Source organism: Typopeltis vanoorti, chromosome 20 (assembly GCF_054136105.1).
Source record: "Typopeltis vanoorti isolate ZY-2024b chromosome 20, IOZ_Tvanoo_1.0, whole genome shotgun sequence".
Classification (NCBI taxonomy): Eukaryota; Metazoa; Arthropoda; class Arachnida; order Uropygi; family Thelyphonidae; genus Typopeltis; species Typopeltis vanoorti.
The window spans coordinates 64,752,161-64,773,315 of record NC_143568.1 but is presented as its reverse complement, the minus strand read 5'-3'; the positions used below and the strand labels follow the sequence as shown (position 1 = coordinate 64,773,315).

General features: G+C 34.4%; 1 protein-coding gene across 1 annotated transcript in view; it reads right to left on the bottom strand.

Annotated features, from left to right (window-relative positions):
- Nucleotides 1-21,155, bottom strand: part of LOC150095513 (cytochrome P450 3A8-like) — a 52,111-nt gene that overhangs the window by 24,471 nt on the left and 6,485 nt on the right. The window contains exons 4-9 of the mRNA XM_090410302.1: nucleotides 20,590-20,686; nucleotides 17,847-17,963; nucleotides 14,433-14,521; nucleotides 9,594-9,739; nucleotides 8,606-8,721; nucleotides 2,801-2,927 (exon numbers count right to left, since the gene is read on the bottom strand). Of these exons, the coding sequence (XP_090266428.1) occupies nucleotides 2,801-2,927; nucleotides 8,606-8,721; nucleotides 9,594-9,739; nucleotides 14,433-14,521; nucleotides 17,847-17,963; nucleotides 20,590-20,686 (692 nt within the window). The remainder of the gene's footprint in view (nucleotides 1-2,800; nucleotides 2,928-8,605; nucleotides 8,722-9,593; nucleotides 9,740-14,432; nucleotides 14,522-17,846; nucleotides 17,964-20,589; nucleotides 20,687-21,155) is intronic.

The following is a 21,155-nucleotide window of genomic DNA, read 5'->3' as shown; positions in this document are numbered from 1 at the left end:
GGTCAGAATTACCTAGGGGGCCTCACTACTTTTACTGTGTATGGAAGAGTTGGTGAGGAAGAGATCTAGGTTTTTGGGGAGTAATTCGAGTTATTTGGTATTCTGGTTGGCATCTGAACAAGTTACGTAAAGTGGTTAGTGACAGCAAATGTTTCAGGATCTCTGCCTGCAAGATCTGTACAACTGGAGGTGGAAATTCAGCTAGTGTTGTGGACATTAAAATCTCCTAGGAGGATTATTTCACTGTTGAGAAAGTGGGACTTCAGAAAATCAGTTTTATGGATAGGAAATTAAAGAGCGCAGAGAGGTTGATTGTTTTGGGGGAGCGATAGAGACATAAAATAAATTTGACTGAGTGGGGAAGGGATCTTTTCATTCAAAGAAGGCCAAAGTTGTGCGATCCTAGGTCGCTGCTCTCTGGCAAGGTATGTCAGTGCGAATGTATGCGCAGACACTAAACCTGGGTCGAAAGAAGTAAAAGAGTGTGTTGTTTGAAAGGTTGAGATAAATAGTGCCGGGATGGATAAGGTGAGATTCGAGTTTTCTCCAGAAAGAGTAGGTGGGATTTGGTAGACTGATGGTGGTAATGGACACTTAAATTTGGAGTTTAGGCCACCAATGTTAGCAAAGTGAATATGAAATGTTATGTGAGGCACATATTTGACCACAAGGGTATTGCACATTTCCTACATAGGGAATGGTGGCTACTATGTGGCGACTAAATCCTGGTTCTCCAAAAGATGTGACTTGATTTCCGCACTAAAAACTTGCATTTAGTTCAAAATATCGGCGAAATATCATAAGTTCAAAATATCGGCGTTAAATTTTTTATTTTTGGCCTCTATCGAGTCGTGTACCGTTAACGTTATTAGGTCGCTGAGCTCATTCGTGGGAGGTGACCTTGCGTTGCGGCTCTGGTCATCAATTTGTTCGAGCTTAGCTTCCACTGCTCGTATTTTGTAAGAAAAAGTTCCGTTCATAGTATAGATGTGCTGTTCGAGGTTTTCGGCTCGTTTACCATGTTCAGGAGTTGTTTTCCAGAAGGGGGCACAGCGAACAGGGAAATTGGCTCGTTGAGGGCGATAAATAGCTGGTGTGCCGATTTCTCCATTTAGGTGGGAAACGTGCAGCCAGTGGCAACAGAACTCAGAGAAATACCTTTATTATTATTATTATTATTATTATTATTATTATTATTATTATTATTATCCGTGACTCCAGTTTTACAGCTGCTGCTGCTCGGTGAGGGTCTTTCGCTGGCGATCGAAGGCTCTGCACTGACGAGACACCGCGCGCTCCTTCGTCGTTGGCTTTTGTTGCATCCATCTTTGTTTCGTACGGTAGGCATAGCGGGAGCTTATACATATCTGATTTAGAACTGGAAAGAAAGCTGATTTAGTGCACTATAAGTAGTTGCAGGTTGTGCAGAAGTAATCCGATCCTTAGTACCCGCTGTTAAGATTTCGTTTCATGATTAATTTTGATGATAAACCCTCGCAATAACGACAAAATGCCGGAGCAAAAGTTTAGAATAGCTTATTCACCGACGCCGCGGGTTTTGATATAATCTCTGCTTCTCAGGCAACTAAAACAAAGTATTCCTGTAGAGCAGTGTTTCTCAAACTTCAGATATCCGGGTGCCCCTTCTTAAATTTTCATTATTACCAATTACCCTCTTATCAAAATAATTAATTAAAGTATATTGCTTTGTAGATGTCTATTTTATTTGAATTTAGATGTTCATGTAAACAAAATATATGATTTAATTTTAATAGAACAAAATTTATAAAGATACTTTTAATTAATTTAAATAATTTATCATCAATGAAAGAAATGAAATTGCGTATGGTGGGATAAAATTTCAGCAAACTTTGGCTCTGTAGTTGTTAATTTCAATCTCAGATGCGGTTTGACATCAATAATGTAGTTCGTCTTCTTGGTCTTAATATCCTCAAAGACCGAAAATCCAACTTCTCATAGACATGAACTTGGAAATGGAAAAATAGTCCTTAGAGTTTTATCCGTTAATTCCCTGAAATTCTTTTTATTTGTAGCCAAAATGATATGATAACGTATTGTCGTTGTATTTATTTTTTTAGGAAACCATCAGAAGCTACTTCTAAAAGTTGTTATTCTTCTTTTGGAGACACACCCTTTCACAGATTTGGTGACAATTCAAGGTTATCTTGTGCACTTAATATTAATATCAAATTCAGGGAAATACTTTTCTAGATTCATTTATAAGCTTTGTGAATGCTGCATGTTAGTAATTTTCACATCATTATCAGTTTGTTCATTTGAACTTGCAATTCAAACTTTTCATCAAGAAACATTTGTAGTTCATTCCAAGTTCAAATAAACGAGTAAGGACTTTTCCACGAAAAAGCCAACCAACATTGGCATGGAAAGAAGTTGTGTATAATTCTTCCCATTTCTTTGCAAAGCTGAGAGAAAAGTCTGGCATTTAGAGGACGGCCTTTAATCTAATTTCTGTAAGTATTAGGCCCAACGAACTGTTTTTGCAGACAAGTAACTGGACTTATAAGGGTAATTCAGGTTATGGATTGTCCATCTACCAATGTGTTTAATTACCAGCTAGTGTCTCTGTTTTGTAGGATTAAAATCTTCCCATACGACACTGCGTTTAAAATCCAATAAATATGCCTCGATCCTTCAAGATCTTTCCAAACACTTAACGACTCACTACAGAAGTATTAAAAAGACGGCAACATTTAGACTTTGAAACAATAAAATGATTGCAGTAATAAAATGTTTTCGAATAATAGAATGAAATTTTTACCTTTATATTTAGGATCATAATGAAACTTTTCCTGATAGATGTCTGCTTCAGATTCAGTTTTCTCGACTTCTTCGATCTGTGTCTTCTTCGTAGCTTCCAACATCATCTGAAGGAAGTCATTTTGAGGCTGAAAAAAATAATTATGCAGTTTTACGCCTAAAATGAATGCTTACTATTTTTGATTCGTCTTAAACTAATAGAATTTTAATACAAAATTAATGTTGTGCGCTGTTATTCAGAAAATGTTTTATAAAACACAGGTATAAAACAAATGTTTTATAAAACAGAGTGTTTAAGAGGAGTAGCATGGGAATTTCCCAGAAATTATACTTAAGACAAGTTTATGTTTTCACGTTTCCTGAATTTTTATCTTGAGAGGTGTGCACGTGGGAAGGAAACCCACTGTTTGCGTGTTTCATGGCGAGAAAATGATCGATGTAACCTCCAAATAATTCCGCTACATCAAATGCTTCGGTGTAATGCCAAATTTCATAAATCTTTAATAGTTGATATCCGTATTTCATGGCTGTGTAAAGTTCTACAGAACTTTAAACACCGGTGATTGCTATCAAATTGTCAGTATGTTCACACATTGAACTCTGCATTAAGGGTGCAGGTTAAGATAAGCTTAACGTGCATCCTTAACTGTAGGACTGGGTGGAACAGATTACCTGGTGCGATCAATTTTGCCCGTATGATTCCAAAATAACGATCGATTTCATAAGAAAAGTTCTCTGTTATTATTTGAGGTTGTTTCCTCGGATACCTCATTTTTTGTTAACAAAAGGATAGAGAGAGTTGAAATCGACATCCATGATTTTTTCGTCGTCTTTGGTTTCGAAATATAAACGTGTTGCATCTGTTCTTCCTCCGTACAAAGCATCAAGGAATGAAATAAAGGGAGGAAAATTGTCTTCATCTTTGCAAAATGAACAGAAAACAGGATCACATTTCTTAAGTTCTGGGAGATCACATTCCCAAATGTCGATCAAAATTAAGCATACCAATACTTGCATATGAAAGGAAATAAATGAATATAAATGAATATGAAAAATTAAAAAGTATATTACCGTGGGTTGTTGAAAACAGTGATGATTATCAAACAGGGTTCAGAAGATATCGGTCCACTGTTTAACAAATGTTAATATTTAGACTTAGAATATATTACTCATTTCGACCTATTCTTTTATACGGAATTGCAATCAGTATCATCTCAGTCTGCAAGGTCTAATGAAATCAGAACTTAAAATTTTAGAACACTTTCACATGTAGAAAGAATGGGTAACGTGGGAATTGCTGAAAAAAGTAGCCAGTAGAAACCAACCCAAAAGAACCACACCGTGCCAATAATACTTATGAATTCCACATAAATCGAGTTAAATTAGAATTATTGATACCACTTTGATCTTTGGATTCCAACTTTAAATTTAATTTACCACCTGTTGAAAATGATACGCAAGTGGTTGAATTAAATCCATTTGTTGAATTTTGTTTCATAAATATTTTAATGTATTCTTCCAAAGTAAATTTCCAGCATTAATTCTATATCTTAGATTAAGTTCCTTCATTTCTGAAGTCAGGCTAGTACTAGTAATGAATTAGAGGCGCATCGCATATTTTGCTACGTTTCGTATTCTGGTACATTTACACTGGAGAACTGCTCAAATCATCGAAGTCTCTTGTATTGTTTTGTTGTTGTAATTCATATATTAATTTCTAGCATTCTTATTAATCTACTAAATGCAGTAGTTATGAAGATTTGGTTTCATAGGCATTTACACGTGCTATGAATAACGTCCGTTTCTAGACTTAAAAAAGTCCGCGTGATATGCATTTCATGCGTTTAACACTAAAACCTTTTAAATCACTTGTACATTTTTAGTTTTCAAGATATTAGCGTGTAGACCACATTTCTTGGTCTACACGCTAAACGTGGATGAAGAATATTCCAGCCTCTACTAAGCAGTTTTTAGTCTCAAACCGAACATTCGTTTTATCTACAATTTAAGCATATTCACATAGCATCAAATTTAAAATTTTACATTGAACTAAAAATTCCATGCTTGACAAAAGGTACACTTGGTATCTAGACAGGGGGGTGCGAGTGGTGCGGGGGGGAGTTGTGTGTCTCATTGTGGTTTTATCTATTTTGATTTGACTTTTTAAGGTGTGTAAGTTGCTGTTTATCTGTTTTATGAGGTCGGGGGTAGGATCATTGTGGATTATTTGGTAGGTGTGTTGGTCGTTTAAGACCCCGTAAATGTTCGGGAACATGAAAACCCACAAAGACGGTTATCCGATACGCCCCGTAGTCTCCTACAAGAACACCACCACAGCTCCTTTATCAAAATTTGTTGCCAAACTCACCAAACCACTACTAACAACGTCTATCTGTATGATCAAAAATACAGATGACCTATTCTGGAAATTAAGCAACACTACTCCAATCCCATGATGACATCCTCTCCTCACTAGATGCAACTTCATTATACACCAACGTGGATATTCCCAAAACTTTAGACATCGTACACACACTACTCTCCGAGGACCACACCCTACACACACACGCACAAAATTAACACCAAATGACATCATTAGTTTGATGAAACTTACAATATCCGCCAACTTCTCTAAATTCAACAACTCCTTATATGTTCAAATTTTCGGTCTCCCAGTGGGCCAAAACATCAGTGGACAATTAGCGGAGTTATTCCTGGCACACACTGAATCACGTCTACTCCCCCCCCCCCCGGCATCACCTATGGCAGATACGTAGACGATATTCTATGCATTGGCAAATCCTCACACATATCCGCCTTACAAACATCCCTCAACGATTTTAGCAACAGACTGCAATTCACCATGGAAATAGAACAGAACAAATCCATCAATTTCTTAAATCTTACATTAATCAGAAGCCATAACAGAATTGCCACGAAGATATTTCACAAACCCACACATGTCGGAAACTACCTCCATTTCAATTCATACCACCCATATTCCGTTAAAAAATCAGTCATCCTATCACAATTTATCAATGCTTACAAATTCTCCACCAACAGCAATTTTCTTAACACTGAACTCAAGTATTTAACGCAGGTTTTCAAAAATCGCAACTACCCCACGCATCTAATAAATTACGCGAACTATACGGCAAAATCCCGTCTTAACAATAATACAACAAAAGCAGACTTCCCGACACGTATGGTCATCAAATTGCCATACATCCAAAACACATACAAGGCTTACAAATACATTTTCAAAAACACGGACTATAAGCTAGTATTCACCACAAACCATAAATTAGCAACTCTCCTAAAAACTACTAAATCTCTTCTCACTCTCAAAGAATTTTTCGAACACCACAACGTAGTCTACAAATTTCCTTGTCAAAAAGACTGTGACGTCACCTACAGGCTCTACAATTAGGACGTTATGGACTAGACTACAAGAGCACTTCAGGGATTGCAATATTCCCATTCCAGAATATCTGAACACGAAAAAACATCGCAACATCAAAAAGAAAAACAAACCACAGAATACAGGGAAGACAGAAATTGCAACTCACGCCCTTGAACTAAAACACATCCCCCAAATTGACAAAGCCATAATCATTGACAAACAAGAAAACGAAACGATGCTTAGAATATCCGAAACTATTGCCATAAAATGCAATGGAAATTCTATCAACGTCCACCGCCCCTACCTAATTTCCGAATGTTGGACGTTCCAAAACTTACAAATTAAGCCCCGCCTTCCGCCATTTAGCGACAACAAATGCCCAAATTTGGCAGATACATCTTGCAGCCTTGACATAGCCCTACAGTCATTCCCACAAAGTTCTGACGATGGTCAGACGATGACCGAAACGGTCCACACCCCGTAAACCCTTGCCCCAGTTTCCACATAAGGATTCCCTTCCCCTTCTCTTCCTCCCCCCTCTCCCCACAACAAAATAATATATATATATATTTATATATATATTATTAATAGTAACCCGGGTTCCCAAACTTATTTCCCGTGTCTCATGCACATCCCCATGTTCTTCCCCCCCCCCTCGTTTACATACAACCCTTCAACAAGAGTTGAATTGGAAGGCATCTTTAAACCAAAAACAAGGTATGTACATAATTTTTCCACATTTTTTATTCTGCCATAATTGCCTTCTATACTCGCCCATAATGCCCTAAAATATATATATATATATATACCCCTTTTGAGTTATGTTAGCCAATGTATTAAATATAAGGGACACTCCTAAACAAAAACAGGCTAAAATAGCCGTTAATTATATTAATAAACTTGTCTGTTGATGAAGTCCAATTTAATTCGGATTAAGAGCAATAGGAAAGGCTCTCTTGAAACAGCTGGGGGAAAGTTTTGTAAGGCAAGTGAGTGCACAAAGATGGATTTCGTTGACGATTATGAAACTCTTCTACAATTGGTGACTGCCACGTCTCGATCAGTCGAAGACATTCAGTTTGTGTCATCGGGAACATTATTGGTGTTTCACTTTTCTGTATCAGAGTGCATAAATTCTAATGTTAATGGGAACTGTGTGATAGGTTCATTTGTTACTTCATATGGAAGACTTTGTTCACCCGAAGAACTCCAGAAATTCAAAAAACGTGTTCTTTATTTTGACACACATTCTATTCTTTTTCACGGTAAAAGAAGTAGAAAATATTCCTACTTTAGGCAACCATTTGGGTCAGTTAGTGGGTGTGAGTGCGTATGTGTGTGCGTGTGTGTGTGTGTGTGTATGAATTTCTGAAGCTACAGCTGTAGTGGAAATCAGACCTGTCAAACATGAGCGTACTTCTCAACACAGCCAGCAAACCAATAAATAATAACTAACTGGTGTCATCCTCAGATAAGCTTACAAATAAGCTTCGGGGATGAAAGCTGAGAAATTACATCTCAACCAAGATTAACAAAAAGAAAATATATATCCATATATTTACATTTAAGTGCAGTAGTTTCTGCGCTTAAATACACTAAATGAAAATTGTAAATATATATAACTCATTGTTAAATGTATAAATGCTTTAAAAAAGCAATATTATTCAACTTTAGAAACAATAAATTACCAATTACAGCTATTATTAATACATTATACAAAAAAAAGAAAAATCTCTACGAATATCATTGTTACCAAAATAAAAACAAAACAGAAATTTACCTGTTGTAAATATGTAATCACCACATGTAATCATAATTTTAATAATGAAAAAGGATTATGTATCATATGTAATGAAATGTATGTACTCGTATGTATCATATGTAAGTATCACATGTAATTTAAATATGTAATCATAATTTTAATGAAAAAATATTGTATGTAAGTATGTAATTTATTTGAGAAAAAATAAAATGTTTAAAAAATTATTATTATTATTATTTTAAATGTTGCCTATTTATCTCAGAATTTTAACTTACAAGCTAAAATAGTTTCAATCTCGTTTTGGCTTCAGAATAATGATGGAAGCGTTAGTTGACAATATGTAAAATAATGTTTTTTTTTAAAAATGTAAAAGTTGAAATATGGAAGAAAACGCAGCAACAAGTAGAAGAGTGGCAAAAGGTAATAATCATTGTATAATACTGATACAAATTAATCCATGTCAGTAATTTCTCGAGAATTAGCAAGACTCGCACAAATAATTCTTAATAATAAATATTATTTTCAAGTACCTTTTGGATATGATATTGAGAAGAGTTGGATTTTGATTATTTATCGAAAAATCTGACTTAAATTAGATATCTTAAATTCCATGCACATAATTCAGTTGTGTCTAACATTACCTTCACTTGCTGTTTCCTGTTACCGATTACTTGATAGACTACGTCTCGAAAGAAATTATCTACTTCTTGTGGAAAGATGGTCAAGCCAAGTAGCTTTCCAAGTGACGGGAACAGTACTAATGGAAGAATAAATTTTGCGATTAATCAGCGTGGCTGATAACTACTGATCTTGTAATCTGGATATTTCAGTAAGAAATCAACCTTAAAAATCAGAAAAATTAAATTTTTAAAGATCACCATATTGAACCTTTTGTGAAAAACTTTGAAATCATTTGGATTTGTTCTTTGTTCATAAATCTGCTTTATGAATTGTTCATATCGGAGACCAGCACAAAACATAAATACCTTGGAGGCTCATGTTTACTAACTAATTTTTTTTTTTTTTTCATAAGTGCGATCGAAGGAGCCGTGTCTAAATTACAATTGTGGACGAAAACAGTGAAGTCCAAAATTCTTCATCAGTGTGCAGAGATTATTTTCGTAGACACTCTGCACATGCAAAAGTGTGCAGAGTGTCTACGAAAATAAATTGTAGACCTCCTGAAATTTGCCAGTACTGAAATATTTTAATCCAAAGTATTATTAAATAGCAAATCTTAGAGCTCTTGGAAAAAGTTCTGTGCTATGTAAATAATGCAGCAAGAAAGAAACTCGTGATGGGGATTTGTATTTCTGTAACTCCTAATCAAGTTCAGAATTTTTAAATTTCAAAGATAAACACTATTTGCTTAATTGGCTCTAAAACACTTAGAAAGCTTTGTCGATTAGAATCAAGTAAGATTAACATAATTATCATTAATTATGATTAAATAAAGCGAAATGAACAGTGATAAACAGGTGATATAAAGGAATGATACAACAAATGAAAGTATTCATTATTTTTTTATAAATTCAAATTAATATAACACACAGTTGAAAATATTAGACTCATGTTATCGAAAATCAAACTATTGTCTAATAATGTGAAGAAATAATTTATAATTCTTACAAGCAATTCCGAAAGTTGAAGGAAAATCTCTGCTGAGGAGTTTCCTGGCATTTGCGACCATTGGGTTGTTAGGGTTATTGTGAGAGTCGATCTTTACTCCGAAGGCACTGCAGCATATGGCATCCATCGTAAATGCTCCGAATAACCTAAAAAGAAAATTATTGAAATGAGTTAAGTAAGTTCAATATGAGAAGGTGTCATTAAAATATGTTGACTGAAATACTTAATTTACAAAGCCGCTTTAGTAATGTGATGAATCAGGCACTTCTATTGCCATAGTGTTATGAACGGATGTGACTGAATTCTGCATGGTTTGTTAGAAATTATTGGAAACGAGTGTTCCAGTATAGCATATACACATGTTTAAAATGATTTTATCCAACTTTCTAAGCAATTATTATTGTGGTCTGTAGGCAACAGTTTAAATAGGACAGCATGTTTTACTCTTCACACGGCGAAATAACTGGGTGTCTTTGCTCAAAAATCAAAAGAGTCGTGGATTTGGCTGAGTTCAGAATGATAGAAGACACCTAACACTCACTACTTCCTCATTAGATAAATTAATTAATATTTTATCAAGAATCTGCTACCGAACCAGGATTCCAAGATTTGGTTACTGTTTCCAAACTCCATTTTTACTCCAATGATATTTATATATTCACATCTACAGGTCACCTGTAAAAGACTCTCAGTCAATCATATTTTTCTTTTGAATATAATATTCGATTTTATTTTGCAGAAAAATAAATGAGATTACTTTCTCTTCAAAATACTTCTTTGACCTGAACGAATAATACTGATATAGTTAATGGGATGTTTCTCATTCCTTGCAACTTCTTTCTATATGAATATGAGGACGTCTCTATGTTGGACGAACATATTAATAATGATACTTAGTTAATTAGCTATGATACTATTTTACCATGTTAATTAGCTATGATACTATTTTACCATGTTAATTAGCTATGATACTATTTTACCATGTTAATTAACTATGCACATTTTTCTCAACTGTTCCAACACTTTGCTGTGTCTCCTATTCATTTGCTGCTCTGCTGTTTAGATTTCAGATTAAGGATCAGTTTTTTTCATTTTTCTTATAGAGTGGAATTCTTCAATATCTAGAAAAAGTTCTCAATTTCTTAATCCTATGGAACAATAGGCACAAATAACTGTCATAGTCTAATTCTCCATTTTGTAGTTGTAAATAGCAACATCATGTTGTTGTTATTTAGAAGAATCTTATTTGAGTTTATTTCATTGACATTTATTATGTCGACGTGCTGCTACTCTGATATTTCTGCCAGTTCCACTTGTGTTCTGTTGATGTTTCTTATGTTTATGATGTCTATCTTGAATTCTGAGGACAGTGAGTTGGAGTGATTACATGAAAATTCATGGAAAAGGCAATTCCTCGAATGAACAATTCATTCAACGACAATTCGTCGAAAATGCAATTCATCGAAAAAACAATTCACCGAAAATTTTAAATTTTCGATAATGTTATGATAAAAGTGATACACTTAGAACAAAAACTCAACCATGCAGACAGCTTCTTGTACTGGCAACTTCTATTAATTCCGCTCAGTCAGATAGATTTTGTAATACAGGACATAATTTGGACACGTTATTTCTTTGTCGCCCAGAATATAGCTGAACTGAAAACTGGAACGGTTCGACATTTTCTTGTAAAAGTTTCAAATAGCGAATCTGAGCAAAATTCATCCCAGAATAATTGCTGTATTGATGTCACATATTACTACTAGCAACAACAATAATAATGGAGCCTGCGTAGTTCAGTCGATATAAACGAAGCCGTTTAGTTAGAAAAACCTGGGTAGTTGGAATCCTATTTACGACGCGCATAATTTTTATCAGTCCTGTTCAGCTAAAGGTAAGTTAGCAGGCATAATACGGAGATGGCTTGGCTTTTCCTCCCTCATGGAAAATCAGTCCCATGAACAGACATGAAACAGTTATCGGACAAGAAAGACTATAAGAAACCATATTGTTCTATAATTTTTCCCTATTAAAGTATCATTGCTATCTCACCCTGCATGGCCCTGTTTTTGTTCTAAATGGATCAATTTTCGAAAATTTAAAATTTTCGGCGAAATGTTTTTTCGATGAATTGCATTTTCGACGAATTGTTATTCGATGAATTGTTCATTCGATAAATTGCCTTTCCGATGAATTGTCTTTTGATGAATTGCCTTTTCGATGAACTCTCCGGATACCGTTGGAGTATGTCGAGTGGGTGGATTTTTGGTTTTAGTCCTGATAAAAGCATTGGTCCCCGTTTAGCGCGCGACGCCCAAGTCGGCATAAATTTTTATTTTGTTGTGCAATCATTGTGTTTTGATTTAAGACAATGCAGAATACAATCTGTTCAAGATATATACTGAAAGATATTAGGAGAAGGTGAGGATTACACATTGGATCAGAAGCTAGGTCGGTTCTCAACATTCCTTAATAGGTTACACGGACGTCTCCCCTAGTTATCTGGCTTCGAAACTTCTGCGATACTTTAGCAACTGCACGTAAATTAAACTATTGATTATCTGGAGTAATAGGGTTTATTTTAGGTAATAAAAGTAATTTTATGTAGTAAAATATCACGAGTCATAATTTGTACTTTATAATTATGAAAAAAAGATATTTATTTATTTGAGACAGAGAGAGAGAGAGAGAACGAGAGAGTTTATGTTTGGAAAATATTGATTCATAATTTGCATAACAGTCATTTTGTAACACGCTCATCTCAAGTTTCATCAACCACATAAGCTTAATTCAAAGTGCGACCGAAATGTTTAGTGTTATCCGTCAAATGTCCTAGAAAATGTCAAACTAAACTATTTTGTTACTGTTAATTAATCTCGTATTAATTATCGATAAAAGTATCTGAAAATATTCACTGAGGCTGAAATTATTAATTCTTTACGTAACCACTTTAGAGAAAGTCTTGTCGGGCAATCTGTCTATGCATGATTACTCGGGTGCTTAGAATAGCTTATCAAAATATTCAGAATTTTCGACAACTTGACCTGATGATTGAAAAGAAGTCGATTGGTGTTTTGACCACAACTGAGGGGGCCGACTAGTATGTAAAGAAGTGATTTTTGTATGTAATCTACCTCTTAAATTAATCCAACATACAGAGCTAATTCATGTCGTAATGAAAGGTATTCTAACGAAAAGAAATATTGAATTTAGAAAACACTAAATATATTTGAACACTACTCAGGTGAAAAATTATTTCCAGTCTACTTAAGAGAAGGTACATAGTTATTTGTTGATTAGTATGCAAAAATATTTAGTCACGCTTATTCTATTTGTATTTCTTAAAATGTTACATGTTAACTCCTCTTGCACTTCGATTATGATGCCTAGATGGCACTAGTTCGTTACAGTTGATAGATTCAGATGATTATTGTGTCATAATGATTACTGCGATTTCCAGAGTCCATTACAAGCCTCAATAAAGTAGGAATCGAGTTTTGGCCTACAAGTAGGCTCTCCTCTCTAAATTTCCACTAAATGCTAGACACAGAAATATTCTGGAGTATTTATATGCCAAAATGGTTCTGATTTCCTAGGATGAAATTAAAGCATTGATCTCCCGCTTAATCATAATTCTGTTTCCAAATTGCTTCATTCTGATTCTGATTCTGATTATGGCGTATGCTGGGAAGTCTTATTTTTTCACACCCATTTCCTCAAACATTTTCATCATAGCAGTTCAACCGAACTATGTTCACACAATAGTCACAGGATAAGCAACAAAGAATGGAACAGTAATGTCAGCCTTCTGGCCATTCAACATTAGCTGTTCCTAATAATGTTACCATTATATGCATAGACCCTCCATTGCTCAGTCGGCATAGATGAAGCTCTTTGGTCGGAAAGACTTTGATTCGATTCCCGTCCAAGAGTTAAGGAACCGTTATCTGGTCTCTTTCGATTAAAGGTGAGTCATCAAGCCTCATACGGGGTTAGAGGGTTTTTTTCACGGAAACTCAGGTTTTTTTGTCCCTAAGAAAAGGAAAACCCGCCATGTGAACTCACGATGCTACAATTAAAAATACATATTTAATCCCTCATTAAGGGGGCTCAATCAGTCCTAAGGGCTGGTTGAGCCCGAGGAACGAGGGGGACCAACCTCTCATGAATAAAATAATAAAATAAAACATTATACGCAATTCGTACGTGTATCAGTATATTCTGCTAAATACACCTCTCCTATCATTAATCATAACTACGAGTTCAAATACTCAAATGTGCTTACTGCACCTCTTCAGCGAACAAACCCGAGATTGTCTGGTATGATGTTTCGCTAGTATCCAGAAATTCTTCATTAGAAACGAGGGTTATGAAGGTAAAACCTTCAGTTTCTAATGTCTTGGAACGATCCTAAATCTGGAAGCTCAGAAATTAGGGTTAAGATACAACTACGATATAGCAATAATGTAGTCTCCTCTGCGCACTTTCGGAGTATGCTGCTTGACCCCTCTATAGGTTTCACACTGTGAAACCCAAGAAAGAACCTTGGGTTTATAAGGTCATTCTCGCTTAATGTGGAATGCTCTGATTGTGCTTATTGATGAGTTATAGGTACCTATTACTGTTAATAATCTATAGAACTTCAGTTATTTGTCATGTATTTCTTTGCCTGCATAACTAAAATTCCATATAAGTATTTTGAATACTAGTAAGCCTTTTTCAGTGGAATACTAATTTTATTAACATAATATGTTTCAGAACATAAACTATATTCTGTTAAATAATGTGAATTCATAACACAGTCAAAAATAACGAACTGGATATCATACTTTTACTTACTTCTTACAGTCGACAGTCTTTCCTTTCTTTGCAGCTTCCAAAGCATTGTGTATTAAGGTATCGGTACATTCCTTGATAATCAAGGCTATCTGAATAAAAAAAAATTGCAATTTAAGTAAAACCTTTACTTGTAAATATAACTAAAGTCCTTGGTATTCGTTATGATAACAATACGTAGACTTCAGAGAATAAAATCTGTAATATTACAAAAGGCGTAAAGTATGTTCATAATGTACTCAAAATATTACAAATATTCGTAAACACAAACTATTATAGATATGATTTTTATATCTTCCATTCAGAGCTAATTAATCTGAATCTAAATCCAATTCTCCCCAGACAGTAATGAATCCTATTGTCTAGTGGGCGTGCATTCTATGGTATTAGATATTCGATTATTCATTTCCTGGTCTCGATTGCCGAATGGATAGATAACACGATCTACAACCAAATGGCTAGAGGTTCAAATCTCATTGTGAGCATGAATATGTGTGTGTGTGCGCGCACGCGGGCGCGGTGTGAGACCATCACGCACGCTTATCCGAATCGATACATTTCAGTATTCGCCCTTTAAAGCCAGTTTTCGGATTATCTGACACCCATCTATGGTATTAATGCTAATGTACTATTGATTGGCAACCATTCTTTGGTTTGACTCACATAAAATTGCCATTTATTTATTATTATTAACAGAGGTGTACGAAATGCTTTGATTTAAGGATAATCATTTGAGCATATTTCAAAAATAAACTGAAAGTGATTATCTATAAAATCTAAGCCCTAAACCTTTGTAGTGGCTTATTTAGGAAGGATAACAATCGGTTATTTGTTCGGCCGATCAGTGATACGACATGGTATATCCAGGTATGCAAGAGCGTTCCTTGTTATTTGGAATTGAAGCAATAAGGATGTGTGAGCTGTGTAATATGTCTATTAATATGGTATGCTCTTTAAGTTTAGTTTCCGAAACTTAAAAAAACCTGCTGCTTCATAGAAGATCGAATAATTTACGTGCAATTGAAAAAGCAAGAACCCTTTATAAAGGTTCTCGTCCCAGATTGTATTTGAACCCAGGTCTTTGCAACCAAAGGCATTGTTGATATTCATGTTATAAAATGTATAATACAAGCTATTGTCTTGTAGAAAGTGACGCTTGTAAGCTGATTGTTCGTTCATTTATGTAACTGTCTTTCTTCTTTGTAAAGTAGGTAACAGTCGCTGAAAGACAAGCAAGCGTATTCTTTCCTCTAGTAAAACTATTTATGTTTATTTTTTAAACAATTTCATAAAAAGAGGAAAGAAAACTTATGAGGAAATCTCTGTACAGAAGACGGTGCGTGATAATGGAAGCAGAAATCAGTCGTATTGCCACAAAAACTCCTTGAGGGAGCTCAAGAAAGAATGACAACTCAAGGAGGTCATATATATTCCCGTTGATGAATTTGAGAAGGTTTATAAATGTTGGCACTGCATCGTGGAATTTCGAATATCCCAAATTAATCATGAAAAGTGGTCTTCAGAGCCGTTCAAATTTGTTTGCATACAAAATAGAAAGAGTGGAAATTCTGAGATGGGCGATGATGTGACATGGTAAGATCTGGTTAAGAAGAGGGTCCTGAACAGCATCTGATGAATCAATTTTTATATTTCTGATAAGCTAACAGACAATGTTAGAGAATTATAAGTTATTATTCCACATGTAAGAGCCTCTGTAGCTAAGTCGGTTTGAACGAATCCCTTAGGTTATAAAGACCGAGGCTCGATTCACGCCTAGGACGGGAAGTACTTTTATCAAATCATTTCATTAGACGGAGTGTGTTAGCCGGTCTAATATGAGAATGAAAAACCATTTCCTCTAGAAAACTCGGGTTTCGTTTCGTAAAACATATTAGATGAATAAATAAAGCAGTGTGTACACAAAAATATCTAAAATATGTATTCGGGTATACGATTAACCATCGTATCCAGAAATTAGGTATACGAAAGCTGAAAAATACCGATCGTGTGCCTTAAAGTCCTGTAACTATTCATTATTATTTTCGTTATTATGATTTCACATATAGTTCGTAAACACGAGTGACCTAGACCTAGCTGTAAACGATATTTATCCTTCCAGGAGAGAGCTGTACAATAAAAGTCATAACTTCAACTAAACTGGATGATGTTCATTCATATTATTTTGCTGTTGCGATATTTTCAAGAATTTTCCCTAAAAACGCAGTTTGCAAAAATAGTACAAATTAAAGATGACCTGGCAAACACAATTTGGTCGGTCCTTTAATAATCCACAGACAAAAATATTATTGCTTAAGGATTGAATGCTTTTCACATTACATACTCTAATTTTGAAAACCTGTATACGCTGATCACCAATACAACTTTCTCTCTGTCTCCTTGGAGGCTGTGAAACACTTGGCGAGAGGAAAACATTGTGAGTATACTGAGACAAAACAGTTCAACTAGAATTTGCATTTTGTACGGCATTCCATATAGACGGATATTTGAATCTCAGGTTAGATAAACCTATAACCTATTGTGGAAACGAAACAGTATTTTTTGACGCTTAATAAAAGTTTAAAATCTCATACAGGGTGATGAGATTCGACGTCATCTGAAGATCTGTAAGAAACTTTCATATTGCAGTACAGTTGAAACCAATATCTTGTTGACTGCATAGCGGAGACGTTATCCACTCTGCTACCTGAGCCAGGATCTCCATATCTCTGTACAAAGGTGTTATTTTTTCGATTTTAAACTTTTTTTCGTGTTTCATTCCGTAGTTTTATGTTGATGGGTTTTTATTTATATTTTGAAGTTATTCTATATCCATATCTAGTTTACTGATTAGTTACTCAGTTCGCATCGAAACAAAAAAAATCTCTGAAAGCAGGCGGAAAACATACAGGCACACAACTGTAACGTGCACATCAAAGAGCGTAACAAAATAGGAGAGGAATAACCGTGCTAACTGCCTATCAAAGCATTAAATACTATTAGGGATTTTATGAATACGAAGTGCCATTGTATGAAAATTTCTGATGGAACATATTAAACAGAATATGTTAAAAAGAATATTAAGCATATTAAATAGAAAATGGTATAATGGGATGGCGAATGCATGTATCCTGCTTCATTTTATTTCGTAACTCAGCAAAATAATAAACTATATGATCACTCTTTAATAATGAAAGTGCTCAAATATAAACACCCTTTACTCGGAAGGGATGTCCGAGTTATTATTTGTATACAATAATGAGACTTGTCTTTCCTTGGTAATCTTAGTATTTTAAATTTCCACAGAGCTCGTTTGCCAGCAGACTATTTCAGTGAGATTTTGCGTGATATTTTAATGTGAATTATTTATAAAAAACAAATAGTTATCTTTAAAAATTTAGTACAAAGAACATTAATTACCTTCTTCATCTTCCCCGTGCTAAATGTTGGGCTCATGATAGTTCGTATTCTTTTCCATTCTTCTCCTTCTTGTGATGTGAGCGCTTTATCTAGTACTGGATTCCCAAATGAAAAATGCTAAAAACCAATATCACTTATTATTACAATAGTTATTGAATTATTTTACAATTGATAACTTATTCTTCAATATTCTGATTATAACAGCACATAATATAGAAGACAGTACGCAGGCGTATTGAACATAAACACTTTTTTATGCGAACGACTTTCTTCCGATGAATTTATGACTTAAAATTCTAGTAGGCATCTTTTAATATGAATCCTATCTACGAAAGATTATAAGATAAACAAATAATAAAATAAACAAATAACACAGAGGAAAATAGAACTTGGAACTGACATAGTACTGCTCATTGCTCTAGGTTGCAAGTCGCTTGCTGTTGAAGATAGCAAATTGCTGTTTTAGTGATACAAAAACAAAAACAAATTACTAACTTCAGGACTATTATTTTAAGGTGAAGAGCTCATTAGAATAGCTGATGGAGAAACACTCATGTAATTGCACAAGTTGACTTCACAGGAGTGTCGTTTGTATAAACATAAAATACAAAGGCTTTATTGACGCGATCTGCAAAAGATGCGTTTTCATCTACAGTAACGAACAAATTAATCCGAACAAGTCGAATTTCTGTCAAGTATTTGACAGAAATCATTGTTTTTTGTTTTAATTTAGAACTAATTTTGATATTGATTTCGGTTTACCATTTTCATTTTTGGTATTAGTTCACTATTTTGGTTCAGTGCTCTGTTTTAATTGTCTGTACAATATTTAGTAATAGTGTTTCGCGTTTTTAAATGTAAAATGTTTATATTTGGTATTGCTTTATTCGTTCTGTGTAGCCATAAAATGGATACATCTCCAATAAAGCGTTGAAAATTTGTATAAAATAGTGATGGATGTCTGCATTCTCTCCACACATCCATGAGCGTGGCGTTGGTTTGAATACTGCTAATGGCAGTTTAAAGAGGTTTAGAAAGACACGCAACTTCTCACCTGACAGAAAAAGAAAATATGGGCGAAAAAGGAAAACTAGACTTACTCAATATTAGGAAAAGCACATTGAATCCAAGATTGTCTGCTGTAGATTTAAATAAACTTAGCAGCTAGTGGGAGTAATGTTTCTGACATGACAATTGTTTGGAGCAGGGAGGGAGGACTGTCCACAGACCAAAAACGAAACTGCTAATGAAAGTTCAGTGGGGCAAAAGTGTACAAAGATTGGACAGTCGAGAAGTGGAAGAAAAGAAATGACTCAGATGTGAGTCATTTCTTTTCTTTGTCCAAGGAGAGTGTCTGATAAGATTATCCCGCCCACCTTCAACCAGCTCCTAAACACTCACCTAAAAAGTTGTTCTGGGGTTGTTTTACACACCAAGATCACTTATGCTGTTGACGGTATGATGAAAAGTGACCAATTCATAAAAATATTGGAGAAAAGAGTGGTCCAAAGATACAGAGAGACAAAGAACTCATCTTCCAACAGAATTTCACTCCATGCCACACTTGAAAGTATTCTTTAAAATTCACAACATTCAATTGCTTCGAGGGGCGGATAACTCTTCTATTAACCCAATAGAAAATTTATGGGCTATAGTGAAAAAGAGTCTTTGAAAATTAAATTGTGATACAAAGGATAGTCTAATACAAACCTCATACATACTTATAGAAGTGTAAGTTCGTGTTGAAATCAGAAAAACCTGCTCTACGTTGGTAGAGTCCCTCCGTAAGCGAATTAGTGAACTTACTAAGAACATAGAAGCAGATACAAATTATTAGATAAAGTTAGAGGTTAATGTTTATACTTATTGTCTTATGAAATTTACATTTTTTTTAAATATGAGCGTTCCGAATAACTTGTCCGCTATTGTATGATGGCTGTCACCTTCTTTTCCGAAAAGAAATTTCTGAAATGTTACTCGATTATTAAAACGTATGTTTTTCATAATGGAGAGATCGGTGTTTCTGGGATTAAAAAAATTAATTTCTGTTCCACATTTAATATTTTGTCTGGTTTTATTAATTCTATTTAGTTTACTTCATTGACAGTGTTTCTATTAGTTTAATTTTAAATGAAGAAAACGGACTCGTGTGTCTTGAGTTGTTGGAAGCATGTTAACCTATTGAACATTATAAAATTTACGATACAGATTCGCAGAAGAATAGTGCAACCTTCCTAGTATCAATATTTGTGATCTGTATCGAATATTTGTGTTCTTATTTTATGTGCTCTATCTCCAATTCCATTATTCTGCGCTAAGAAATCGAAATGTAAAACTTGATTTCTCAAATGCATCAAAGAGGAAATAAATAATTAGAATTTCGTATTTAATGGAAGAGTTTGAAAGGTTCTGTCTTACTCGATTTCAACATAGTTTCTTGTTTCTGTTACTAAGAAAATGTAAAATTCCTATTAAAGATGTGACAGTCGGAATTTAAGAAATATGGAGTGGAAAACGTGCGGAAACCAAAATTCTACAGACAGAAAGAGTATCCATTGTGGCCCACGTTCGTTTAATTTTATCCCAGTATTTCATTATTTTACTTCAGTTATTTCATACTTATGTATTAATTTAATTGAAGTTGGGAAAATTATAACTTATAAACTTGGGCGTTTGTCATTCTCGATTACAACTCGATGTTTAAGACCAATTCTAAAATCTGTTTGATTTACTTTTGACTCACCCTTCTGTTTATGAAGAAATTAAAATCCTTGACTAAGATATCTTTAAGGAGCTCAGGTTCGGCAAGAATAAGGCCTGGCTGTCTACCTTCGTATGTCCTGTAAAACAAAATTACAAAACGGTTATGCCACACACAGAACTTTGAAACCTTAAATATTCTGAAATACAATACAAATTTGAGTGCCGTTGTGATACCAAATATAAATTTGGGAACTGACCAAGTTTTTGATGCAATTAAATTCAGAAAAAGAATTTAAATAAATTGGCATCATCCCACATTTTTTCCCTAATAAGTTTTTTAATCTTCTGACTAATTTTCATCGTACCCTTACGTCTGTACAAAGTATCAGTTTCTCCTGCCTTTGGATAATTATTTCATGAACAGCGATATGTTCCGTTTGTTTTTCTTTTATTTTTATTTATTTGTCTCTCAATTCAAATTCAAACAGTGTTCAGAAATGTGCAGTGTTATTAGTAACTTAAAACGAAGTCTCCTAAGTAATGATGAATAATAGGCATTTTGATAAGTAGCAAACAACTGGGATAACATCATTACAATTATTTAAC